We start from the raw sequence: 25260 nt of genomic DNA on the forward strand, positions 1-25260 counted from the left end.
CATGTGAATCGGTACTTTATCTGACAAAATAGTGTACTTGTTGCGGACGGTTACAATCACCCTTTCCACGTGAATTCGGAGGTGGGCATTTTTTCTTGTGCTCCCCACATCTCTTGCATCAGCTGACAGCGTTCTTTTGTGAAAGCAGGGATCTTTACCTCGGCACACATAAGTCCCACACTGTCCTTTATGTCAAAGCCGCGATCAGCCAACACCATATCCCCAGGTAACAGTTTGTCTTACAAGCGCGATCCAAGCGAGCCGACGACTCAGTTAATCCATTTTCGAACTTTTTCCCATGGCGATTATGTGATCTAGTGTTACACCCCACAATGCAGCAACGGTTTACCATGGTTTCCAATAATAACGCCAAATTAAGACACACGACTGAGAGGGAGCACGTCTATAAACAGTGCGCAGTAGTCCGAGTAGCAGCAAATGAGGCCATCAACATGGCCGCCACGCAAAGTAATGACGTCATACGCCCGAGCCCTATAACCCTGAAAAAAAAAATTTGCTTTGTACGGCGACAAAATTTTGGTTGGCCCCACCAAATCTCACTCCAAGATTTTTCGAAAAGTTGGCAGCTCTGCTATCGTATCAAATCAAACGTGAAAGCAGTTTCAGTCATAAACTCCACTCTGTCAGGTAGTGTTTTCATAAGCTTAACATTGTCATGAACTAAAATGAATTCTGAATGCAAAAAAGAAAACGTTGTATAGAAGAGAATAGAAAGAAGAGACAGCAGTCGAATTGCGTAGGCCTATGCTCACACCACACGAGCAATCATGATACAGCAGCAACATGAATGATTCAGTCAATTTCAGTGACAACCGGTATATTCCTGATTTACATTAATACCTGATTTTATGAACTGTCCTCATTAAAAGACTTAAAATACAGCATAATTATGGTGATGAACTAATAGTCATAGTCGCCAAAACCTGTAACCAAAAAATCCAGGAAATTGAGAGCCACTTCCTGATAAACCGTGCAAACAGCATCCTTGAAATCAGATAATTATCAACCACGGACAGGATTTAGGCTCGTCCCAATGAGGAAGTAAATGCAGCGAGGAGGAGCAACATGTCTAGGTGAGATTGGGCGGAGGACGTGTTATGTTACATAGGTGAGGGTTTTGGTCGGGGGCAGGGAAACTCCAATTCCAAACAAATCTGCACAGGAGGACAGAGGCAAAAGATTTGCAGCACAGCGAGTTAGAAACAGCATTTGGCCAGATCAGGTAGCAGTAATTGTTGAGTGAAAGACAAGACGAGGAAGAATTTGCAGAAAAAGAGAAGCATAGTGCGCTAACACAAGGAGGAAAGGTGTTGGTATAGAGGTGGCCTCCGCGGTTTCCACTGCCCCGTCTGCTGTGGTCTGTACTGACGGCAGATTGCAGGAACGCGTCGACACAATTGACAGAACCATGAGGGTGAGTGTGAACTGATTCACTGTGTTTCACTGTGCATTTGATAGCATACGCAAGGGCTTATTACTTCCTAATTAGACACTTAAAATGACGCGTATGGCTGCAAACTAATGTAGTAGGTTGGTTCAGTTAAAAAAAATCATAGGCACTAAATGAAGCTCATTTTATGTTACGTGACAAAACATTTTTTTTTATTATGTGCTCAGAACAGATCAACAGGACATTTACTGTGCTGTAGATCGTACGATTGAAATATAGGCTACAGGTAGCACAAGTAGATCTCGGAGACGTCTTATTTGATATCATCTGCAAGATGTAATTGTTTAGAGTAGGGTGACCATATTTTGAATGATAGCCTACTCGAAGTTTACTAAAAGATTCCTTATTAATTTCAATACATTTAAAGTATGCCCCCTCTGTATGCATAGAAAATTGTTATATTAGGGCCAGGACAGGACTTGAAAACAGGACATGTGAAAACAGGACGTTTGGTCACCCTAGTTTAGAGTGTTTACTCATCTGCAATACTTCTCTGGGTTAGAATGTATGTAACATTGCTTCTTCTAAATTGATCAGATGTTTTTACACAACAAATGCTTTCAAGATTAACAGATCTTGTTTCCAGATTAACATATAGGCTACCTGTGCTATCATGATGTGAGACTTTAAAAAGATAATTCATTTTGGTTGTCATGGATGTGTTGAGAATCATACGCCCTCAGATTTGCGAGTCAAATGGATTTTGAAAGCAACATCCAAAAACAAAAAAAAAACAAACACTTATTGTAGGTAGAAGTTTTTGTTACATCAACCCGTCTTCATGTCATGCTAAATTAAATTGAACAGGAGATTTATTATCATTTGGACAGCAGATTGATTATTCAAACGAGTTCTCAAAATATCAATGGTTCATTAAAATAAAGCATACAACAGTTAGTTGTGTTTCTTGGATTTGTTAGGGTACAAAGAGTGCTGATAAAAGTCCCAACAGAAAAAGTCCTGGACTTTTCCCTGTTTGTGAAAAGTCGGCCCTGTCCGGAATCACATTCTGTCTGTCTGAGCCAGCCGTATAAAGCCATAATTCAAGTCCTGCGAGTGTGAATATTGCTTTAATGTTGTAAAAACGTGATTCTTGTGTGCTTTAAAATCCTACTTTGCATTTTAGTCATTTGGAAAGGTCTTGCAGATAAAAGCAGTATGCCTTAGTGCTGGGCGGTATACCGGTTCATACCGAATACCGGTATTTATTTTTTTTATGATATGAATTTTGATGATACCGCAATACCGGTATATGTTGCTTAAACAAAGTTCGGAACGCGGCGCAGCGCGTCATTGTTTGAGAGGGGACCCATTTCATTGATGCACTGTAGTAAGAGCAGTCAGAGCACAGTTGAGATCGCATTACAGCACAGCCTATGGCTGTATCCTATACTCTCATTCACTATTCCCTGCGTTATCACTTTATTTGAAGGAGTGAATGAAAACGTGCGTGAGGTCGGACAACCGTTGTGTGTACATCGGCTGTACACTCGTTATTGCGGTGCAATGGGATAGAATGAGTGCACTCAATAACGTCCACTAGGGTTTCAGACACCACTAAAAAGCGCTGTGCCCTCCAAATAAAGCTATATTTGAGGTTATGGGAGCGATGTCAGATTCAGCCCTTGATTATTGTTGAGAATTCAAACTACACGCGGCGCGCGAGAGAGAGCGGTTTCTGCACGGAGCGCTGCGATGAGTTTAACAACGCTCACCACATGGGTCATATAGCACTGATATAGACCGGGGCGAGCGCGTTTAAATTTTTTATGGACATATTTCATAAACTCTAGTGCTCTAGACATGAACTAGAAGCGTGTATGCGCGCATATTTCATCACGTCTTATTAAAATGAAATGTATGCACTGATTACACTGATAACCTATGTCTGATCACGAACGCGCTGACACGATGGATTATTCTGCTACACAAAAGACAATGATGTAAGTTAATAAATAAACTGACAATTCAAAGAAGAATGGGCCAAAAAGTAACTGCTTTATTCTTTCTGTGTTAAACTGATGTGTCATTCGTTCCGAGAGTCCTGTTAAATGTATTGCTAATATCCTCATTTCTCCTCGTTTTGGCAGTTTGTTGTTATAGAGGATTAGATTTTTAAATGCTTAAGGTGCCCTCAACTCAACTTTTAATATTCAGGTGTCTGTAAGTATGATTCTGAGCGTGTTGCATGTCTGTGTTTTATTGGTTGTTGTCTCTCCACAGCATCATTTTGTAAACCTGTAGACCTATTAATTCTAGTGTGGAATTTTTCTACAATATTCATTCGTCATGACAGTAAAATAGGGTATTCTAGTCAATCTCCTGCAGTATTTCCTCTCTCAATCAGTAGAAAATGTGATTAACACCCTGTCATGCATAGGGGAAAAAATACCGTCATATACCGTGAAACCGATATAATTTAGAAAAATACCGTGATATACATTTTTGGTCATACCGCCCAGCACTAGTATGCCTAAAGGTTTGCTTCAGGCATTCTGCCTGAGTAGGTACTTCTTTTGAAGTAGTAATTATTGCACAGCCTTTAAAAATTATGTTCCATATATGTATGTCCAGATTACATTCCATTTATCATGTTGTCATTGTCAGCGTCAGTTGTGTCGTTTCACTGTCATTCCCAAATCCTCTCCTGTGGCCTCATGGTATATTAAAGTGTTATAGGGTATCTAAATTCAGACAGGCTAGCAATAGCAAGCTAGCTCTGAAACCATTAGATCCCACCCTCCCTTCAGAGCGCCTCCAAAGTCACGGGTTGCCATCTCGTAAATATGGGTACAACATGGCGTAAACGTAGGATAAGCTTGTTATTTTGGTTCAGGAGGATCTGTAAAAGGCGGCTGCTGTTTCTTTGTTGTGCTCGGTCACTGTGTAAAACATAGTCTTACGGAACACACTGTGCGATGTCTGCGCGAGCAGGGTGCGTGGAGGTATGGAAATACAGGTAGGAAAGACATCATTGAATGCAATGATTGGATGAACATTTTTTTGGTCCTGAGACTTCCACAGACGATATATGTACATGTTGACATATTTAGACTACTTCTATTATCGATAGGTATCAGGATGTGAAGAGAGTTTCAACCAGAAGAACAAAAAGTGTTTATAAAACAAATTGCCTACCGTACATTTAGTGGATGCACACTTCATTAGTTGTGAGTATTTTATTTTTTAGCAACTCATGGTTACAGGTTATTATTAGGCCAGTAAATGTTGGCAAGTGACTGTCTTAATTAGTCATTCAATCTATTCGTTGAACAACACAGATTCATTAAGGAATGAAACACGTGAATGTCTTTACACGTGAGTCATTGAATAATTAATTCAAATGATTCATTCAAAAATGAATGAATTCTTTTTGAACAAAAACAAGTGACTATAATTAGTCATTGAATAATTGACTCAGACAGTATATTCAAGAACAGAATCATTCAAAAACAGAATCATTCAGCTACGAAACACCACTACAGTGTGTTGGTATTCTGCTTTGGCTTTGTTTGGAACTATTTTCACTGGGAGATGAAAAGGAGACCAAGTAACGGTTTTGTCTAAAATGTAAGTTATTCAATATTAACTTTTGTTTATTCAACTGTTATATATGGACGTAATATCACACAATCATGCTGTGTACTATGTTACTCCTAATAACTTCTTAGAAACGCCATTGGTTCTTATTCTAACATGGATGTATTTGCATTAGTAATGAAGGCTATCAATGATAGATTCTAAATCCATGGCACAGAAAACCGCAATAATCGTAACCGTATACAGCCATAACTCAAGTCTTGCGAGTGTGATAGACCATTGGTAAAAAACAAAAAAGTGATTCTTGTGTGCTTTTTTCAAATCCTACTTTGCATTTTAGTCATTTGAATAGGTCATGTTCCTTATAAAAGGTGCATGTGATTGTGGGATCAGTATGCCTGAAGGTTTAAATGCTACAACTGAGACATTATAACAAATAATTGGTGCAGTTTGAAAGGAGCTGTTGGGTTGGCATGATGTGTAACTAATCCACTTGGCCAGGAGAACTTTGATACTTCTCACCTGAGAAATCTCTTGAAATTTGGGCCTGTCAGATTTAGTCTTCTAGTCCTTAAGGGGCCTGAAAGCTAATTATTTTTACCTGAATATACATCAACAACTCTTGGAATGGTGTGGAGTTAATAATGTTTGAGTTACACTGATGTATCGCTAGATCTTTTTCACAAAGCAACCAGACCAAACGTTTTTTTTTGTATATCTAGACATACTGGATAGGGCAGGACAAAAACATTTATGCTATCCATCATAATAATCTTACCTGACATTGTGCTTTGTTTCATATAATTTCATAGTTTCAAGTCAACTGCCATTTTTACTGTTGTGCAAGCTTTGTTTTTTATCCTCATCATTTGCATGCTGGTTTCTGTCTGTCCAGATCCTTATGTGATAATGACCCATTTAGATGAAGTTCCACTTTCAGTCTCTGGCTCTCAAAGAACTTTCTGTGGTTTCAGTATTTGTTGAAAGGGGGATTCAAGCTCCAATATGAACCTTTCAATTTGAACTTTATTTGCACCGTAACATGTCACCAATATTTTACACAATTTAACAGTAGTTGTTTACAATGCAAAGATGTATTCTGTTTCTGAATTTTACTGGGAAACACATGCAGACTAGTTTTACATAATTTGTTATTACTAACACAGTAATATTATATCAGTATGTACAGTAGGTCTTAATATAGTCTGTTTCATTCATGTTAATCAAACAACTGTGGTCAAATTATGGAAAAAAGTTGAATATATATATATATAATAATATAATATAATATAATATAATATAATATAATATAATATATATATATATATATATATATATATATATATATATATATATATATATATATATATATATATATATATATATATATATATATATATATATATATATATATATATATATATATATATATATATATATATATATATATATATATATATATATATATATATATATAATATTCCCTATAGATATGTGGTGGTGACTGCCAGATTTGGTGTTATTACCAGGGTTTTTAAGGTATGGTTGCTAGTGATTTTATTTTGGAACCATCAGAATTTAAACTCGATTTTTCTTAATTAATTTTTTGGGCACGTTGTGTCCGAGTTAACTGTAATTATGAGCCTGAGCCTGATTTAAAGCTGACCATTTTTAATACGTGGGCCATTATAACTGACGTTCTCTCAACTAAAAATGTTTGTAAAGAGTTGTTTGAACTACAGAAATCTGTTTAGAATTATCTAAATGAATAATGCAACAAGGATGAAGCATGTAAACAGCGTTTTGTTCATTCAGAATGGAATGGATCGCAAATGGATCCGAATTTTGTAACTTTGTAGCCTAACTTGTGCAACTTTGTACACATTTGTTACTTAGGCCTACTTTGGTAACAATATATATAATATTTCTAATTATGGCATAGCTTTTTACCAACCCAATTAAGGCAAAAAAGTAATGATTAAAAAACACAAATTCTTGATAGAGGGCCCGGTCCGGCCTGAGGATAGTGGGGGAAAATATCGTCCCGACCCGGCCCGGGGCTCGGGCTCGGACAGAGAATCAAAACTCTATTTTGAAGGTGTTTTTTTTTTAACAGAGACTGATGTTTGCTCATTGTGATTAATTTTGCCAGCACAGGTCACATTATCAAATGTATCAACTCGACATACAAAACCTTACAACTTATATGTTCATGCCACAGTGCATTACGGGGAATGAAAGCACAATGCTGATCATACTGCAGTTACACCATGTGCTAAGAGATTATGCAGAAACAATTATTCTGATACTTCACAAGTACAGTTTAGGTGTAATACATTTGATTTGTACTGTAATTATAATGTAGTTCTAGTGTAAAAATGTCTTTGAAAATGAAGGCAACCAACAGCCAGGAATATATTGTAGAGTAAAATGAATGTTTACAGTATATACATGCACAGTTTAATTCAAAGTTTTGCTTACAAAACTTTATTAGAAATACTGATGCACTGTTCCATGTTTGCCTTTCTTATTTGGTTGTGGTTTAATGACATTTTTTACTGAGGATATTGTTTAAAATGCTTTGTGGAAAAAGCCATTGTCAAATCTCTTGATTTTAAAAAGACAAATGTATGTTTGTCTCATAAAGGTGTGTTATCTCATTGTGGCTTCTACAATAAGAACACACCCAAGTCTTTATCGAAATGCTGGGGATGTTGATTTGCTTGTCAGTACAACTCCATCAATCATACAGCTGCATCTTAATGTAGACACGCACAGATCGGACCACAAGATGAACACGAATTCCGAACCTGCCACACCACATTCTTGACCTCAGTTCATAGTGGTAGTTAGATTTATTACTAGTGAAACTGACCTGGGGCTAATCAGTTTGTGTCTCGATTAGAGGCTAATTAGAGAGGCATGAGTGCCATAAAAATATAAGATAAATTGGAATCTTTCAGTTTCTATCAAATTGTTCTATTATTTCTCTCACTACATAAAATGTAACAAATAATAACACATTTTATTTGGAATTCTGTTGTTGCCAAAACTGTGTAAAGTCTGTGCGATTTTATAATAGTCCTTCGCGATTGTTCCTGGTCAGACTACGAACATGATCCCCGCTGTAAGCCTTGTCCCACTGTAAGATCTAAGTGGTCATTAATGTCAGACTGTACCATAGTCAAGGCGCGCGCACTCAAGAAAACTCACCCAGAGTTTTATATCATCAATCAATGAAGCGTTTGGTGACAGTGAGTGAACTGCATTACATATGGGACTGAAATGGTGGCTACAAACTCAAAGAAATCTCAAGCACTCATTTTGGTCGTAGTTTGTCTTGAAAAATGAAGATAATTTGACGGCAGTCGTAGGAAGTCACACTGCAGGATTGTGCGCCTCGTTGGTCTGAGGTAAAATTTGATCGGAGTGGTCATTCATCGACTGCCGGTGAACATGTCAAACTAACGATCAAAGACTTCAGATTTTAGCCTACGATCAGAGGAATCTTTTAGGATTTGCAAAATTTGTCTCAGATGGCCAAATCGTGGCCAAAATCACACAGTGTGCACCCGGCTTAAGACAGCGTTTGTTGCCCCAACTTAAGATTTGACATGTCTATACATATCTATCCTGTCAACTCCTTGGTTTCTAAGAAAGTGAGTCATTATCTTTTTTACTGTAATGTTGTTCACAAATTCTGGGTTCAACTTGCAAAATAATTATTTTATGAAAATACATGTAACATCTTGTTAACTTGAATTTGGGAATGTTTTTTTTTATTTTGTTAGACATCTTTTATATTCACTAGTAAACATTTGCAGACTTATCCACATTTTTAATAAAAGTGTCTTAAATATTAAATAGCGTTTCTGCTATTCTAAAATGTTCTCAAAAAAGCTTTTAGTCTTGATACATATAGTGAAATCTAATCAGTAATATGCTAAATCTTTTTTTTTTTTTTTTTCAATAACAACATAAGCAAACAATTCAATAATACAAGAAGTCATTGGGAATAAACAGCACATGAGCATTGTGTATTTAGACAAATACATATTTATTGTATTTATATGACTGGATAGATCTTCTCCCACAGTAATAAAATAGGTGTTAAAGGGATAGTTCACCCAAAAAATTAAAAATTCGGTCTTCATTTACTCCCCCTCATGATTTTCCAATTATGTATTATCTTTTTTGTGTTCTGCACAAGGAATAAATATTGAAGAATGTTGGTAACAGTTGACTTCCGTAGTCAATAGTCAGTTTTTTCCCCCTCCATACTATGGAAGTCAATGGGGACCAGTAACTGCCTGGTTACCAACATTGTTGAAATTTCTTCTTTTGTGTTAATGCAGGTTTAGAACAACTTGAGGGTAAATCATGACAATTTTCCTTTTTGGGTAAACTATCTCTTTAATTTGTAAACAACAGGAGACAAGACAAATCTGTAGAGAGTGTGTTTTTTGTGTTTTTTTTGTTCAGTAACCGAGTGAATCATTCATCACACTGATGCTAAGTGTTCGTCACTGTTTTGACTAGCAGGCTAGGGTTGGGCGATGTCCCCTAAATTGGCAGTTGACGATGTTTATAGTAAAACATTGTGATGGTCGATGATATGGGTGGGGGAGGGGGGGGGGTAGATAGGTAGATAATATACCTCTTTACATATAATTTCGTTATTTTTACTAACCCAAATAATGACTCGTACCCTAGTTTGCACGTGAGGGGGGGAAAAATAGGTTCCTTCCACTTAAGAGTTGAGCTCTTTTTATTTTAATATATCTCTTTACAAAAATACTATTTTCTACTTTAAAAAAATGATTTAGTTATTTTACTAACCCAGTGTTTTGTATGTGAATGCTGTTTCACGTGAATATTACCACAGGAGTGAAGCACAAAGCTTTGTTTAGCCTAGAAAGGAAATAATGGTCAGATAGCACTTTTTTGTTTTGCAATCTGGATCTGGTCACTCGATTTTCCGTGAAATTTTAACAATAGGCCCAGTCCATTTTATCCCAATGGACATCATGGACATCTCGTTTCCTTTACCAAATCTTCACTCACGTCGCCATTTTCGCAGGGGATTATAAACATTTCTTCCTTTCATTTGCTTATAATTAAGTCTATTATAACTATTCACATCCTTTACTGTGGTAAAGTATAAAAAACACTGTGGGACGAATACCTTTTTACTTTAAACTTTATTTTACACAGTTTGTTCTTGTTATTAAACTTGGTAAGGCGTGTCAAGTTTGGTTTATTTGAATAGCGCATTTCACACACACGCCGGTGATTTTAGTTTCGTTTTCTCTGGCTGTGAATAATCAAACATTGCCTAAATGTCTTGACCTTGTGGAAGATAAAATCCGCTCTTCAGACCTTTTACAACAAGTGTTGCCTTGCAACATCAGGAGAAAACACGAAGATATATTTGAAAGGTGTCTATCCAGCTTGTGTCCCATTCCTCTCAAAGCGCAGAGCGGTATATGACACATCTTTGCGGGGAAATAGTATGAATCAAACTAATTTTTAATTTTCTTATATTCTTTAGGTAAGCATTATTTACTGAAAATCGTTTAAATGTTTTATAGGCTGTGTTGTTTCACTGATGGAAGTGCTAAAATAAACACGCATGCTTATGGATGTTTCAGCCTCAAATGATTTCAAAATGTAGGCTATACCTGGCATAGACTACAGTATTTAAAATAGCATATATGCATTAGTTACATTCTCAAATTAATTTACAGAGCAATCCCTGCTAAGTTTTTAGTTTAAATATAACTATAGAAGAGGATTAGTGTGCGTAGCACTCATAACAGACTCGCAACAGGGGCGTGACATCACGATGGTGGCGCTCCATCGTGATGTCGGGGTCAGCCATCACGATGGACGATGATACATTCTCAGATTTGACAACTCTGGTGTTTTTTACTTTGATCAAATATTCATAAAAAGAGGAAAAGCTATTTAAGGAGACAGAAAAGTTTAAAGCTACAATCAAAATTCAATTTGCATCTGAACACAAGGAATATGTTCCTGCTTTGCTATGAGAGTATTGTACATAAGCATAACACTGTCATTTCTTTCCATATCAGTGACTGAAATAACCATCCAAGATCAACAGGTGTAAAACTGAATATAAGATGTGAAGATTTTATTATATAACCAATAACCTTAAGTTCAGGTTTCAATGAAAAATTTTCAATCTACCTCACTTTCAATCGTGCGGTTTCAAAGCGTATAAATGCAGCTACTGTTTGTTACTTGCTGCTGATAGATTGCGGCCTACGTGTTCAAGCTGAGTAGGATGGTTTACAAGGAAGTATTTGAGATTTCAAGAAAGACTGAAAAAATCCCTTGTGACACATTGAAAGCGATATCGAAAACTACAACTGAGTCATAAAGCTTTAGGGGTGCATGTGTTAAGAAATAACAAAATGACCTCTAACTTTCTCTTCTCTCTTCCTCATTCTCAGACTCAAGCTCAGGTTCCTGAAGAGAATACTAGACCCTTAAACCCACCTCAACCAGGTACAGTAATGTATTGCCTGATTCATCGGATCTATCAGTACCCTCCATTGTAATATTCACAATTTAAGTAGGTGTCTTACGAGAAAGAAACCACATTGCATTGATTTTCAACACTTTCATATTCTCTTCTAGCGGCTCAGCCCGGAAAACACAGAAAAGTCATGAAGACTCCAAAAGCTCAGGGGAAGAAAAGGCCAAACATGAAAAAGATCATCATTTCAGTCTTAATGGTGGTGGTTATACTGGCCATTCTGGCAGTGGCTGCTTACTTCAGTAAGTTCTCGGCCATTTTAACCCCATCTCTAAGCTTATGTGATTATGATACAGGGAAGGCCCGGGCCTAGTTGTCATGCTTTCACTCCAGTGAATATGTCTGAAAGTCGTACTCTAAAGTCTTGGCTACTTTAAAGTTATTGGAAATTTCCACTGTTACTGAAAGATATTAAACAAGCAAGTAGAGTTGTTACACCCACTGGGGTAAGTTGGACACACTGGAGCCTATTAAATGGCCTATTACAATTGATCAAAATTTAAACGATTAGTAAACGTATAAACAATTTCTTTAACAGCAAAAGTATGAAAGCTAACTTGCATAAATAATGAACAGTATAAATACAATAAATTGTAAAAAAAAAATCATATTTCAAATGTGAACGTTTCAGCTAATATGCTGTATAAATGTAATTATATTTAAAGTCTGAAAACAATAATACACAGCATACATTTATAACATTCAAAATGTGAAAATTGCAGTGAATACATTGAATAAATTGTATAGATTTATAACAATTAAACATGGTTTAACTGAAATGAATACATTGCATACATTTTATAAAATGTAATGCATACATTTAAACATTCAAAACATTACATTTGTAATAAATACATCATATAAATTGTATACAGCTATGACATTTAAAACATGTGCCATTATCTATAACATTTGAAGTGACAACTTGCCCGAAATACCCTTATCCTGAGAACACAGATCAACCGAAATAAAGCCGTGTGACAACTACCCCCGGTCTCCCCTACTGACCTACCTTTTCTGGTCATAACCTTTCACACATTCACTTTTAACGATAACAATGAGTCAAAATATTTTTTCTCATCAATGACATTTAGTCACTCCTTAGTCACTACACAAAAAACAAACACGCTGCCTGATTGAACATCTTTATTGACAATTGTTTATTCCTCTTCCTCATGACACAGTCAAGCAGTTGATCGACAGCAAGTATTATTTTTGCTCAAAGTCGGTGAAGTTCATTCCGTTGGAGAAGGCCTGTGACGGCAAGGAGGACTGCAGTGGAGCCGAGGATGAGTCAGCCTGTGTAATGAAGTTTGGAGCCAACACCACCTTCCCATGTAAGTCACCTGCCTTCACACACACATACACACACACCAACGCCCACATACCTGCTCACACATGCGTGCACTCAGCACAGATATAACCTGTGTGTCCTGTTTTAGGACAAACAATAAAAATCCCCCAACCTCACCCTCTTTTCTGTCTGATATTTTCTAGACACCAATGTCAATATTCTTTATTAAACATGCGTGCAGTTTTGTCATGCTACTGAATATGGCAATGTTAATATATTTGGTCTTGAAGGATGGATGGATTTGGTCATGCAAGATATTCTGCTGCTGCATGAATAGACATGGATAAATCCCATAGCAGATCAAGGCAGGTGGTGCTGGGGGAGGTGGAGGGTTTCAGAGTAAATCTGGTCTAGCCTACAGTGAAGACTGAACCAAACTATTTGAATGTTGAGCAAGCAATCTCATTGGCTACAGATTCAGCAGAGGCCAATCAGCTTGCGTCATGTGGTAATGGTGTGATGGCATGTAAAGGACTTATCAGTCTGCACCATCTAGAGTTTCATGACTGAACTAGATTCATATTTCAAATATATCCACCATAATGTATTTGTATATATTTTTAAAAATCTAAATTTTAAAAACTTTTTTTTTCCTTCTGCACAGTACGGCTGATCTCAACCCGTAATGTACTTCAGGTATTCAGCTCCACTGAGAATAAATGGAAAAGTGTATGTGGAGAAAGCTTCACCCAACAACATGCAGAGACTGCGTGCCAACGGCTGGGGTACTCAGTGTGAGTATTGGCCCAAAGATCATGGTGACATTACACACAACGGCCTACTTCACCCCAAAAATGAGAGACTAATTGTCATTGATTACTCACCCTCATGTCGTTCCAAATCTGTAAGACTTTCGTTCATCTTCGGAACACAAATAAAGGTATTTTAAATGAAGTATGAGAGATTTCTGTCCCTCCATTGACAGCCTACGCAACTACCACTGTAAAGAGATTGTAAAACTATACGCTTTATATGATGAAAAGGTTTCATTTAGGCTTTTATTCACATATAAACAACTCTCACACATCAGCTGTGGTAAATGGAAGCTCAAGCATGTTCGCTTGACGTGCGAGAGCCAGTGAGGTTAATTCACGTGTTATGAAGCCCCTTTGAGCTTCCGCAAGAACCAATGAGGTTTGTTCTCACATGTCAAACAAGAACGGTTTAGCTTCTGTTTATGTTCGCTGATCAGTGGTTATATGTTTATAAAAGCCTAAATTCAATCTGTTCATCATATAAAGCAATCAAGTCTCTTCAGAAATTTTGGACTGAACCACTCAATTCATTTGGATTAGTTTTACAATCTCTTTATGAACTTTTGAAGGTAGTTGGACGTGGACTGCCAATGGAGGGACAGAAATCTCTCAGATTTCATGTATAATATCTTTATTTGTGTTTCAAAGGAACTACATGTGGATGAGCAATTAACGACAATTGTTTAAAGTTTCGAGTGAACTAACTAACTGTTTCAACAGGAAATGCATCAATTTGCAAAACTAAGATTATTTTCAGAATAACAAATCTCAGATTAATGACTTCTGTAAACGGTGCTAAATAAATGTATTAAACAATATGGCTCATCAATTAATTTGCTTTGTTTTGTATTTTGTGTTCTCAGGAATCCGTCTTTCAGCACAGTTCAAGTGGGTCTTTTGTCCTCTGATCTGAAGATGTCTTTCGGTGTGGTGGGTTCATCTAAACCCCTGACTTTCCAGTCCACCATAACAGATCGGTTAGTATATATACTCATACACACAGTGGCCTTAAAAAGGAATTCTTCATGAGTCATTGGGTTAGATAATGAAATATCAAACCAAGTGTCGCCTATTTGAAAGAAATGTGCTTTTTTAGCGACGCATTTCAGAAAGAAATAGTATAAAATATATATAATAGAGTAATCAGGTGATTATTTTGATGATTAATAGAGTAATCATTTTTTTTTTTTTTGTGGTAATAAAAATAGACCGAAGCAAACAATACCCTTTAAAATGTCTTGAAATACATAGGCTATAATAACAATGATGCAATTATTTTTGGTTCAAATAAAGTATCAAAAGCAAGTAAAATACAGTGTTAAAATACATAATATAATATACATAATACAAATATAACTTATGTGTGTTATAACAAATGCCTGCAGAGGGTGTCAACGGGCTGGTGTTACAGTTTACATCAGATCAAATCCTTGTTTATTAATAATGGCCAAATTTAATTAAAATCTTCACGTAATCTTTAATATTTAGCAACTTCATTATGATAGAAATGCTACAGCCACTGTAATTTCTTGAACAAGAATATGTGTGGACATCAAAACATCCAAACTCAGAGCGAGGGTTTAAACTTTTATTTTGAAATCGCGATGAACAGATGTTGACATTGGTTTATAAATAATTTACCTTACAAATCGAATGAAATGGCGCAAGTTGCGTATATTTATTTAATTGAATCGCAGCCTTTGTGAATTTATAATAGCATTAAGCTATAGTAAGGTTTTCAAATTATTTTAATGTATTGTGCAGCCTAAGAAAACGGTCTAATAATGCGGTTCATGTATTCTTGTGTGTGGAATGCGCCACTTCCGACACGGGCAAATTGCGAGTATTTGGACTTTTGCTGGTTGTCAAATGTTGAATATAAATTAATTTTTTGAGGTTGCTGTAAACATTATTATTATTATTATTATTATTATTATTATTATTGGTAGTAAACATTCTCACTCTCTCATGTTTTCTCCCTCTTTCTCAGGAAGATATGCAATTCAGGACAAGTCGTCACATTAACATGCTCAGGTAACTATGAACAACCAATTAGGACATTAGTCAATGACCAAACATACTGTTAATTTATAGGTAGCTACACCATGTAACTTTGTTTTATTCAAAATGTACAACATTTAAATGAGTTTATCATGAATCCATCTTCCGAATCATGTTTTTGCGGGACATCAACCGTTGTGGAGTAGCCCCGTACCTGTCACGAGCAGTGGCTGTAGTAATCGCACAACGCAGGAGAATCCAAACAAAACACTACTTTGTGAATCCACAAAGGAACATACAGGAGATCGCAGGAGCAAACTAACACACAACCACATAAATACCAGACAATGGAAACTGAAGGCTTAAATACACAGGGGAGTAATCAAGGTAAAACAGAACAGGTGAAGGAACTAATTAACTATCAGGGAAACTAAGGCCATGTCCACACAAATAATTTTCGTTTGAAAGCGCATCTTCATTTTGCCCTTCCGTACACACTGAGACGGTGTTTTTAAGTCAACGAAAACGTATACATTTGAAAACACTGTCTTCGCTACGTAGTGTGGACTGTCAAGACGGAGGTATTTGAAACCGATAACGCAGGTTTAGTCATTTGACGCATATTGTACGAATAGATATGTATGTTTATACCGCTATTGTGCCAGTTATGTGCTATTCACTTTCACACAGTTGCTAAAGTATGTTACTTCATATCACAGTCAAGCAAGGATGACAGGAAATTTACTCGCATTTGCTGTCCTGTGGCAAAACAAGTGGAGTTGTGTTTTAGACCAAACATAATAATGGTTGACTGAGTGCGACCAGGACGCATTAGTGAATGGTGAGATATTTTGCTAAATAAAATGATCCTGCCAGAAGAATTGTGTGAGAGCTTAGTCTGTATCATCTCAGTGAGCTTTTATGAGGTTTTACGCATACGCAGTAAGTTAAATTTGGCGTTTACTGATGTTTCAGTGTGGATGAGAAACTTTTGGAAAACGCAAGTGTGGACGGAGAGCGTTTGAAACGAAAACTCAGTTTTCAAATCTATCCGGATTAAGGTAGACGTAGCCTAATAATGATCAGGAACCGGGATAACAGAACTAAAATGCAATGAAACTAAACAGACCTGTTATAGTACCTGTGTGACACGTCATACTTAAACAGAGAGCAGTAACTCTGGCTACAGTGTTCTTCCACAAGTTTTGCCGTTTTGTTTAACTGCTAGAATGGCAAAAGTCACATTGTGTACCCTTTTAGAACAGCACTGACAATACAACATCAAATAACTCGAGGCGTGTTCACTGACAGAGTCAGTCATCTGGACTGGGCAATTCAACATGCCAAAACCTGTTTTAAAGAAAAAAAACAGGAAGAGACCTGCAGACATGCAACTTCGTGTTTCATTGAACTATCCCTTCAATGTGTGAACTGTCGACAGAAAACATTTATATTAATACAGAACATAAAACATACTTGCATAATACATATTTTTATGATGAGAAACACATTTTGTCTTTTTATTTGGATTTAATGTTTTGAATTCTCATTGGCTGTTTTATTTTGTAGCAGACTGTGGTTTGTCCAGAAGTCAGGACCGGATTGTAGGTGGACAGGACGCTATCATTGAGAACTGGCCCTGGCAAGTCAGCTTGCAGAACAGCGGCCAGCACACCTGTGGAGGGTCACTGGTGTCTCCAAACTGGGTGGTCACTGCGGCCCACTGCTTCAACGGGTGGGTGTATAAAACACGTAGACAAAGCAAATGCACATTTATACTGACATTACATTTTGTTTTATGTTGTTGAAAGAAGTTTCTTATGCTCACCAAGGCACTCAGGATTGATTTAATCAACAATACAGTAAAATGGTAATATTGTGAAATATCACAATAAAAAAACAAATTATACAATTATTTAAAAATGTATTTCTGTGACGTCAAAGCTCATTACTGGTGTCTTCAGTGTCACATGCTTCTTTAGAAATCATTCAAATATGCTGATTTGCTGAAAACCTTTTTGTGGAAACAGTGGTACTGTAAAGGGTGAATGGCTGCAATGAAGCTCACAACAATATAATCTAACTAGAACAACCTTTTAATTACAAATATACAGAATACACAGGAAACGCAACCTTAAACAAATGTAAACGAGACTGAACAAAGATCTGAATGAACTGGAGGCTTAAATGCACAGACTGAGCAATCAACGGAAAACAGAACAGGCGTGTAAATTAGGAACTATGGAAATGAATTGTAATGTGTATGCTCTCTTTTGGTATCGTTTCATTGGGCCTCATTTATAAAACGTTGAGTAGAAACCACCCTACGTACATTTGTCACACATGTGTGTGATTCAGAGAACGAAAATACATGCGTAATCACCTCTCATCCAGAAGTGAAATTGTGCGCTGCTGAACAGTTTCAGATCTCTAGCATGTAAACACTGCCAAATTAATATCATTAACTTATAAAAGATCACCAGTTAACGTCCACATCTTTTACTTGGCAAGAATTGCTTAGATTTCCAAATACCTGCAGTACACTGACTCTCTGCCGCAAGGAAAAGTGCGTATGTCTGCTTGGACCCTGATGTGGCACTAAACACTTTCCCATGCCAAAGACCATTTTAATAAATATGAATGTTGGCGTGGGTTTTAGTGTACGCACACTCAAAGTTCCAATCTGTGCATACTCATGATGAGGCACATTGAGTTTTGGTTCTGTTTTCCCTGTTCCTGTTTGCCTGTCGCCCGGTCATTGTAAGTTGACCTAGGGTGCGTCTCAATCAGCTCCTTAGTTCAGTAGTCAGGGCACTGATGAGGGAATCAGTCAATGGGCTGACTCCCTGATCAGTGCCCTGACTACTGAACTAGGGAGCTAATTGAGACGCACCCCTAGTTTCCGAGTGCGTGCCAGTTTGTTCCCTTAGTTACTAATTTCATTCACCTGTCGGTCATAGGTTCGATTTAAACCCTTAGTTTCCTTTGTTCATTGTTCTCTATCATCAGTATTATACGTAGTTGTGTTTGTTATTTTCCTGAGTTCTCCTGTGATTTCTAAAGAGTGTTATTAAAACTGTCATTATATTATCTCTTTCGTTGTGCGCATTATTAATGCAGCCATTCATGACACTAATAAGCACAGGGAACTCGGGCAAACCAGAACCAAAACACAATGAAACAAAATTTACATAGAAATCCACGCTACAGATGCCATTAAAACCTTTGAGGTAAGATTTTTTTTTTTTTTTAAAGCGAGGGAGAGAGAGAAATTAATACTTTTATTCATCGGGGATGCATCAAAAGTGACAGTGAAGACATTCATAATATTACAAAAGATTTGTGTTTAATACATTCTTTATAAAAGTAGATTAATTTAGTACAGGCAAATAACTCTTCATCAAACTTTCTATTCAAAGAATCCTAAAAAATATCACCATTTCTACAAAAATATTAAGTAGCACAGCCGTTTTCAACATAATTATTGTTTTTTTTGTGCAGCAAATCGGCATATTAATTGATTTCTCATGTGACACTGAAGACTGGAGTAATGATGGTGAAAATTCAGCTTTGCATCACATACAAACGATTCTTTTAATTTGTAATAATAGTTCTAATTGAAGTATCGCTTGAGATATAAATTATAATAGTACATTTTATGACTTTTGCATTTAAGATCAATGTAAAAGTGCTTTATTTTGATTCCTTTTTAAATTTATTTTTCATCCGTTTCAAGCCACAAATATTTAGATCTCTCAAAAGAAGAAAAATTAAAATTAGAGAACAAAATTAAAAATTGGCACCTGTGATCCATATACAGCACCTGCTGCATACGCACCTCTAATGTACATTTAAGAAATGTGTGCCTTGATGTGCTAAAAACATGAAACGTATACACTTTATTGATGCATACTTTATACATAATACATGATATACAGAATACAGAATACCCTAGAGGGGTGTGATGTCATGTGAAAATTATGAATAGGTTGTATATATTGAAACAAACTGTGCTGTACGTCATTCTACATTCAACATGCAAAAAAAGAAAAAGAAAAACGCACAACCGTTAATTTTTCACATCTTACCCGACGCATAAATTGAAGCTTTGTAAATATAACTAATACAGGGTGTACACTAAAAGGATAATGCTTTTAAGAAGGTCACATTGCTCCTCTGTTCTTCAGGGAGGGGATATATAAATATAATTCTTAGGCACAATGGTAACACATTATAATAAGTTTAATGAAGTATTTGCAAACTGTAGTTAATCCATAGTTTATATGCTGTAGTCTCCACATTAAATAACAAGGCTGTCATTGTCAGTACTGTATGTTTGCGTATCTATGCCAATGTAATGTAAATGTATGTTTGTAGACAAAAATACATGCAAATACTCACGTTTGTGAGATCACGTTTGTAAAATACAGATACAAAGCATAAAAAAAAAAAAACTCTTCACATATGAGCTGATTAAACAATAAATGAGTGCATTGGGTTACACTTTATTTTAAGGTGATGTAGTTGCATTGTGCTTACTCAAATAAGTACCTGACGTTTGGGGTGTGATGAGTAATATTAATTAACTACATGTACTTACAATAGTTACAGTTTAGGGTTAGTTACTTGTACTTACTATAGTAATTATGCATAATTACTATAATTACTATAGTAATTATGCATAATTACTAAAGTAAGTACATGTTGTAACATGTAACTGTCACCTTAAAATCAGTGTTACCGTGCATGGCATCATTTTGATTCATTTAAATGTTATTACATAGTAAAGACCCTTAAAGTATAACGTGGTACCAAACAAACACAGATGTGCTCTTTTTCAGCTTGCAACTAGTTACGTCTGTCTGTTACATGGGGAAAATATGAGTCATGGAAGTAAACATATTTTTAATCACTTACTTCAAAGATTTGTTCATAAATGCTATTCATTTCTGAAAATCATTCACAGCCCTATAGCAAGTTCATCTGGTTTAGAAACTGTGCCGTACGTCATTCTTCATTCAACATGTAAAAAAAGGAACGCACAACTGTGAATTGTTCGCATCTTACCTGACACATAAGTTGAAGCTTTGTAAATATAACTAATGCAGGGTGTACGCTAAAAGGAAGGTCACATTGCTCTTCTGTTCTTCAGGGAGGGTAAGAAGACACTGAGCAGATGGAATGTAATCACTGGAAACACATATCTGGGCTCTTCTGGATCTTCTTCTGTGGACAAGATCATCGTCAACCTAAATTACAGCGCGGGACGGAACGACTATGACATTGCCATGATAAAACTCCAGTCTCCCATCACTGTGGGAGGTAAATCAGACAAGCACATGCACACATACCACTCACCCAAAAAATATTCAGGATGCCTAAAAATATGAAGAGTTAAAACCTGGAGAGTTTTAGTTAAAACTCTTTTAAAGCTCTTTCTTTTGCACTTGACACAGTAGGATTCCATTTAATTACGGCCATATAAATGCATTCCCATCAGCCAAATAGAAATTCAATCTGTTTTTCCTGCATTATACCAAAGATGTAGGACTAAATAAAATATGTGTGAAACAATATTTTGTATTAATTAATTACAGGTTTATTTAATATTTCTTATAATTAAACTGTGCAACTAATTTAATTACGGTCTAAACTATATATTTTATATATATATATATATATATATATATATATATATATATATATATATATATATATATATATATATATATATATATATATATATATATATATATATATATATATATATATATATATATATATATATATATAATTTTAATTTATAATACTGATAATACTACTAATAATAATATAAGTGTAATCATATTTAAATACAAAATAATTAAATGATTTAAATAAATATTAAATTAAATAAATATTTATGAGTTAAGCACAATTAAAAATATTTTTTAAAGTGCTGAAATTTGAATTTACAATATGCATGTATGCTGCTTCATTTTCTGTTAAAATGCATTTAGTTCCTTAAGATTTAGTTATAATAAATTTAACCCTTTGGTGCTCTTTTACGTTTTGTTTTTAGAATTTTTAACTTCATCAGAATGGTACAAAACTTGGTAAAGGTTTTTGCACTTGTTGTGTGAAGAAAAAAAAAATCATGGCCATGATTCGAGGTTAAATGTTCAAAAAATTTTTTTTTTTTTTATGACCGCATTGGAAATGAATGTAAAACAAATTTCATATAGTGGAAACGTTTGATACTACACCCAAACAAAATCTTACTGAAAGCTTATTTCAGATATCGACCTCAAATTTGGATTACAACTTGTTTAGATTTATGATTTTGTTCGATTTTTTTTCTCGCAGTTTTGGAGTAAAAATGTTTTGGAAAATATACATTTCATATCAATTTTAAATTGTGCATTTTTCATAACAAGCGTATACTTCTATAACTTTTAAGTTAATCAAATAATCTGCCAAGTGTATTCTTTAAATGGAGACCAAACCTAAGTATGTGTCCCAAAGCATTCAATATTTATGACAGTTTACGTTTATGACTGGTCTATGCTCAAAAAGTGAATAAATGGATTATAACTACTGCATCAATATCATTAAGTACAAAAATACAAAATATTTAATAAAAAAACACAATTGAACTGGAATATAGTACTTTTTTTTTTTTAAATGAACATTTCAGTTTCAATTCGTACTTGTTAAACTGTATGTTATGTTTTATTCCGATAAAATATATATTTTATCTAAACTAAATTATTCTATTTTTTTATAATCAGCTTATCAGCATTGCCCATAATTGTAATATCAGTGCATCCCTTCCCCACCATGTTCTGTCAGTCCTTAAAGGTCAGTGTTTTGTGTTATCTCCATGCGAAATGGTACTAATATAATTGTTTTCATCCCATTCAGAAACCCGTAGGCCGGTGTGTCTGCCACCTCAAGATCTTGGCCTCAAAGAAGGAGACACCTTTGTTGTGACCGGCTGGGGCCATACGTTGGAAAAAGGTTCCTGGCTTTTTTTATTTTTTATCTTCCTTTTTTCCATCAAAGGCCTCACTCAGTATTTAACATTATCTGGCTGTTTTTCCTGCAGGGAACTTGTCTCCAAAGTTACAAAAGGCACAGATCCCTCTGATAGACAGAGCCAAGTGCACAAGTCCCGCAGTGTACGGCTCTTCTGTCACTCCCAGGATGATCTGTGCAGGTTTTCTGGAGGGAAAAGTAGATGCGTGCCAGGTACGTTTTCTGGCTGTGTACTATTCGTTCATACAAGTGCGATAATGTTATTAGAATAACCATTTGTATTTTTTCTCTCTCTAAGGGTGATAGTGGCGGTCCTTTGGTGTATACATCTGACCGCTGGATGTTGGTGGGTGTGGTGAGCTGGGGTGTGGGTTGTGCCAGACAAGGTCGTCCTGGTGTCTACACAAATATGGACCAGATGCTTGACTGGGTCCATTCAGTTATGCAGGTATGAACATATTGTTCAGGAAAAAAACTGTGTTTGTGTACACCTAAGAATGGAAAACTCATGGTTTCTTGTCGTCTTCAGGAGTTTCCATGATGGAGAACACACCAGCAAACCCATAGTACGAATTCACCAAGTCCTCAATGCACAAAAAGACGACACTGTACTGAAGATGTATTGATGTGTGGAGGATTCGCTGTGGGAGTTTTTGGTTTACATACTCAGGGTCTTAAAGGTGCCACAAGAAATATTTTGCACATTGAAATGTATATTCTATGTATATAATGAGAAGACAAGTGAATGTCACCTTTTGTGGAACTACTTTTTTTGTTTTTTTTTTGGGACGCAGCAATTCAATCTTAAAGGAGCAGTTCAGTCATCAATTACTCACCCTCATGTTGTTCCAGACCTGTAGTACTTTCTGTGGAGCGCAAAAGGAGACGCTTTGAAGAATGTTCACGCTTCTCTCCTTCATACAATGCACAAACTTAGAAATGTAGGTTACAAAAGGGGGTTTTCACAGCAATGCTTTTCCACTCTAAAGAACTAGTGCAAATGGAAAGTTTCTATGGATGTTAAAGGTTCTTAACTATTCAAAATAGACAAAAATGTATCTGAGTCCCCACTACAATTAAAACTCTTATCGTTCACTTTCACTGTATGGAGAAGAGCAGCTTGGACATTCTGCTACATTTTTTTCCCTTTGCGTTCTGCTGAAGAAGGAACATCATAAAGTCATGAGCAAGTACCAAATGAGGTCCAGCTCCACCTCGCTGGATGTCATGAGTGGAGCTTGACCTTTGTGGATCTACCAGAGAGGGATATGGTGAAGGTTAGGGTGTGGTTGGACCTTCTAGCTCCACCCATTGGCTCTGCAGTGAACGGGTCATGAGGGTGATTTTTTTTTTTTTTTTTTTTGATGAGCTGTCCCTTTAATTCAAAGTGACATCAAATGCACTGAGACAGCAGCCACAAGAGGGTGCTGTTTTTTTCTTTTAATCTTTTACTGTTGTAAGGTCGGAGGTCTTTTATACCGGGTGCCATGTTATAATCAGTGCTCATTTACTCTTCTAAAATACTGTGGGCGCCTTTTAAAATGTTTAACAAATCTTAATGGAGATGTAATATTAGAAATGGGACGACAAGTTATGGCATCCGGCATTATAGAGGCCAACTCTTTTTGGTCAGATCAGGGTTAAGTGCTCAAAAGAAGAGTGAGTGACACCTATATTTAACTTCCATATTTCCCTTTGTGGGTTAGTATTCAATTCTTATTGAGTTGTAAGACTTATGGATGTTGTTTTCTATTTTATTTAGGGTGGATTCATGTAGTTAGGACTTTGTTGAGTCATCTCAGTGTCAAAAATGTAGCTTGTTCTACCTGAATTCACTCTACTTGTGAAAGTAAAGGATATTTCTTTGTAAATATTGTACAGTTTTGTGTTTTTAATGTCAGATTTAGTACAATAAAGTGAAGCGTGGTCAACAGCTTTGAAGAATTTGATGTGTCCTTGTTCAAAGAGATGGGAGTTGTACTTGCATGACTGCAATATTTGCCTGAGAGGTGTTTCAAAGATGGCCGCCGAGTGACTTTGGTGTTGTCAATGACTCAACAAAACAAATGTGATCATCCAAGCAAGCAAACAAACACAACAAGTAATATTTTTTTTGCAAACCTTTATTTCGCATAGTGATATATTTATTAGTTTATTCTTTACAATCCAGAGAAATCTACTGAGGTGCATAGTTATGATAAGGGAATATGACATGTTTGTACAAAGGGAAATTTAGAGACAAAAGCTGTACATACATATATTTCTTTAAAATGTTCTCTTTTTTTTCTGAGTACATGAAGTGTGTCTAAGCGTTTAAAGTGCTCAGTCAGAGCCGGTGTTCACGAAACTATTATTCAAATTCTATTCATTCGGACCTTTTTACCTTTTGTTTAGCCAGTTCCTTTATAAACATACAGAAGAGAGAGTTCAAATGAAAGGAACGTTCTCCTGGGTGTGCTGATGATGGTACAGCAGGGCTTGTGTTTTAGTAGCTTTGAAAGTTGTATCCTTTAGGCTGTTGTCTTGGTTTACGTATAGGAATAACATCTCTAAAATTTGT

The 25260-nt window shown here is 35.9% G+C and overlaps 1 protein-coding gene across 1 annotated transcript; it reads left to right on the plus strand.

Moving 5' to 3' along the window:
- The first annotated feature begins 1118 nt into the window (after positions 1 to 1118).
- Positions 1119 to 24639, plus strand: tmprss4a (transmembrane serine protease 4a). Its single transcript, XM_079823585.1, has 13 exons — positions 1119 to 1435; positions 11488 to 11542; positions 11675 to 11815; positions 12758 to 12910; positions 13532 to 13661; positions 14546 to 14659; positions 15673 to 15716; positions 17253 to 17418; positions 20836 to 21005; positions 22587 to 22682; positions 22771 to 22913; positions 22999 to 23148; positions 23230 to 24639. Exons 1-13 carry the CDS (start codon positions 1430 to 1432, stop codon positions 23239 to 23241), a joined length of 1380 nt encoding a protein of 459 aa, XP_079679711.1. The 5' UTR covers positions 1119 to 1429; the 3' UTR covers positions 23242 to 24639.
- Positions 24640 to 25260: the final 621 nt, after the last annotated feature.

The sequence above is a fragment of the Gobio gobio genome, assembly GCF_949357685.1.
Source record: "Gobio gobio genome assembly, chromosome: 8".
NCBI lineage: Eukaryota > Metazoa > Chordata > Actinopteri > Cypriniformes > Gobionidae > Gobio > Gobio gobio.

What these genes read in the sequence shown, in the direction of transcription:
- tmprss4a (XM_079823585.1), top strand. An exon ending in CTTAAACCCACCTCAACCAG is followed by an intron (nt 11,543 to 11,674) that starts GTACAGTAATGT and finishes ATTCTCTTCTAG; the next exon opens with CGGCTCAGCCCGGAAAACAC. An exon ending in CAGTCCACCATAACAGATCG is followed by an intron (nt 14,660 to 15,672) that starts GTTAGTATATAT and finishes CCTCTTTCTCAG; the next exon opens with GAAGATATGCAATTCAGGAC.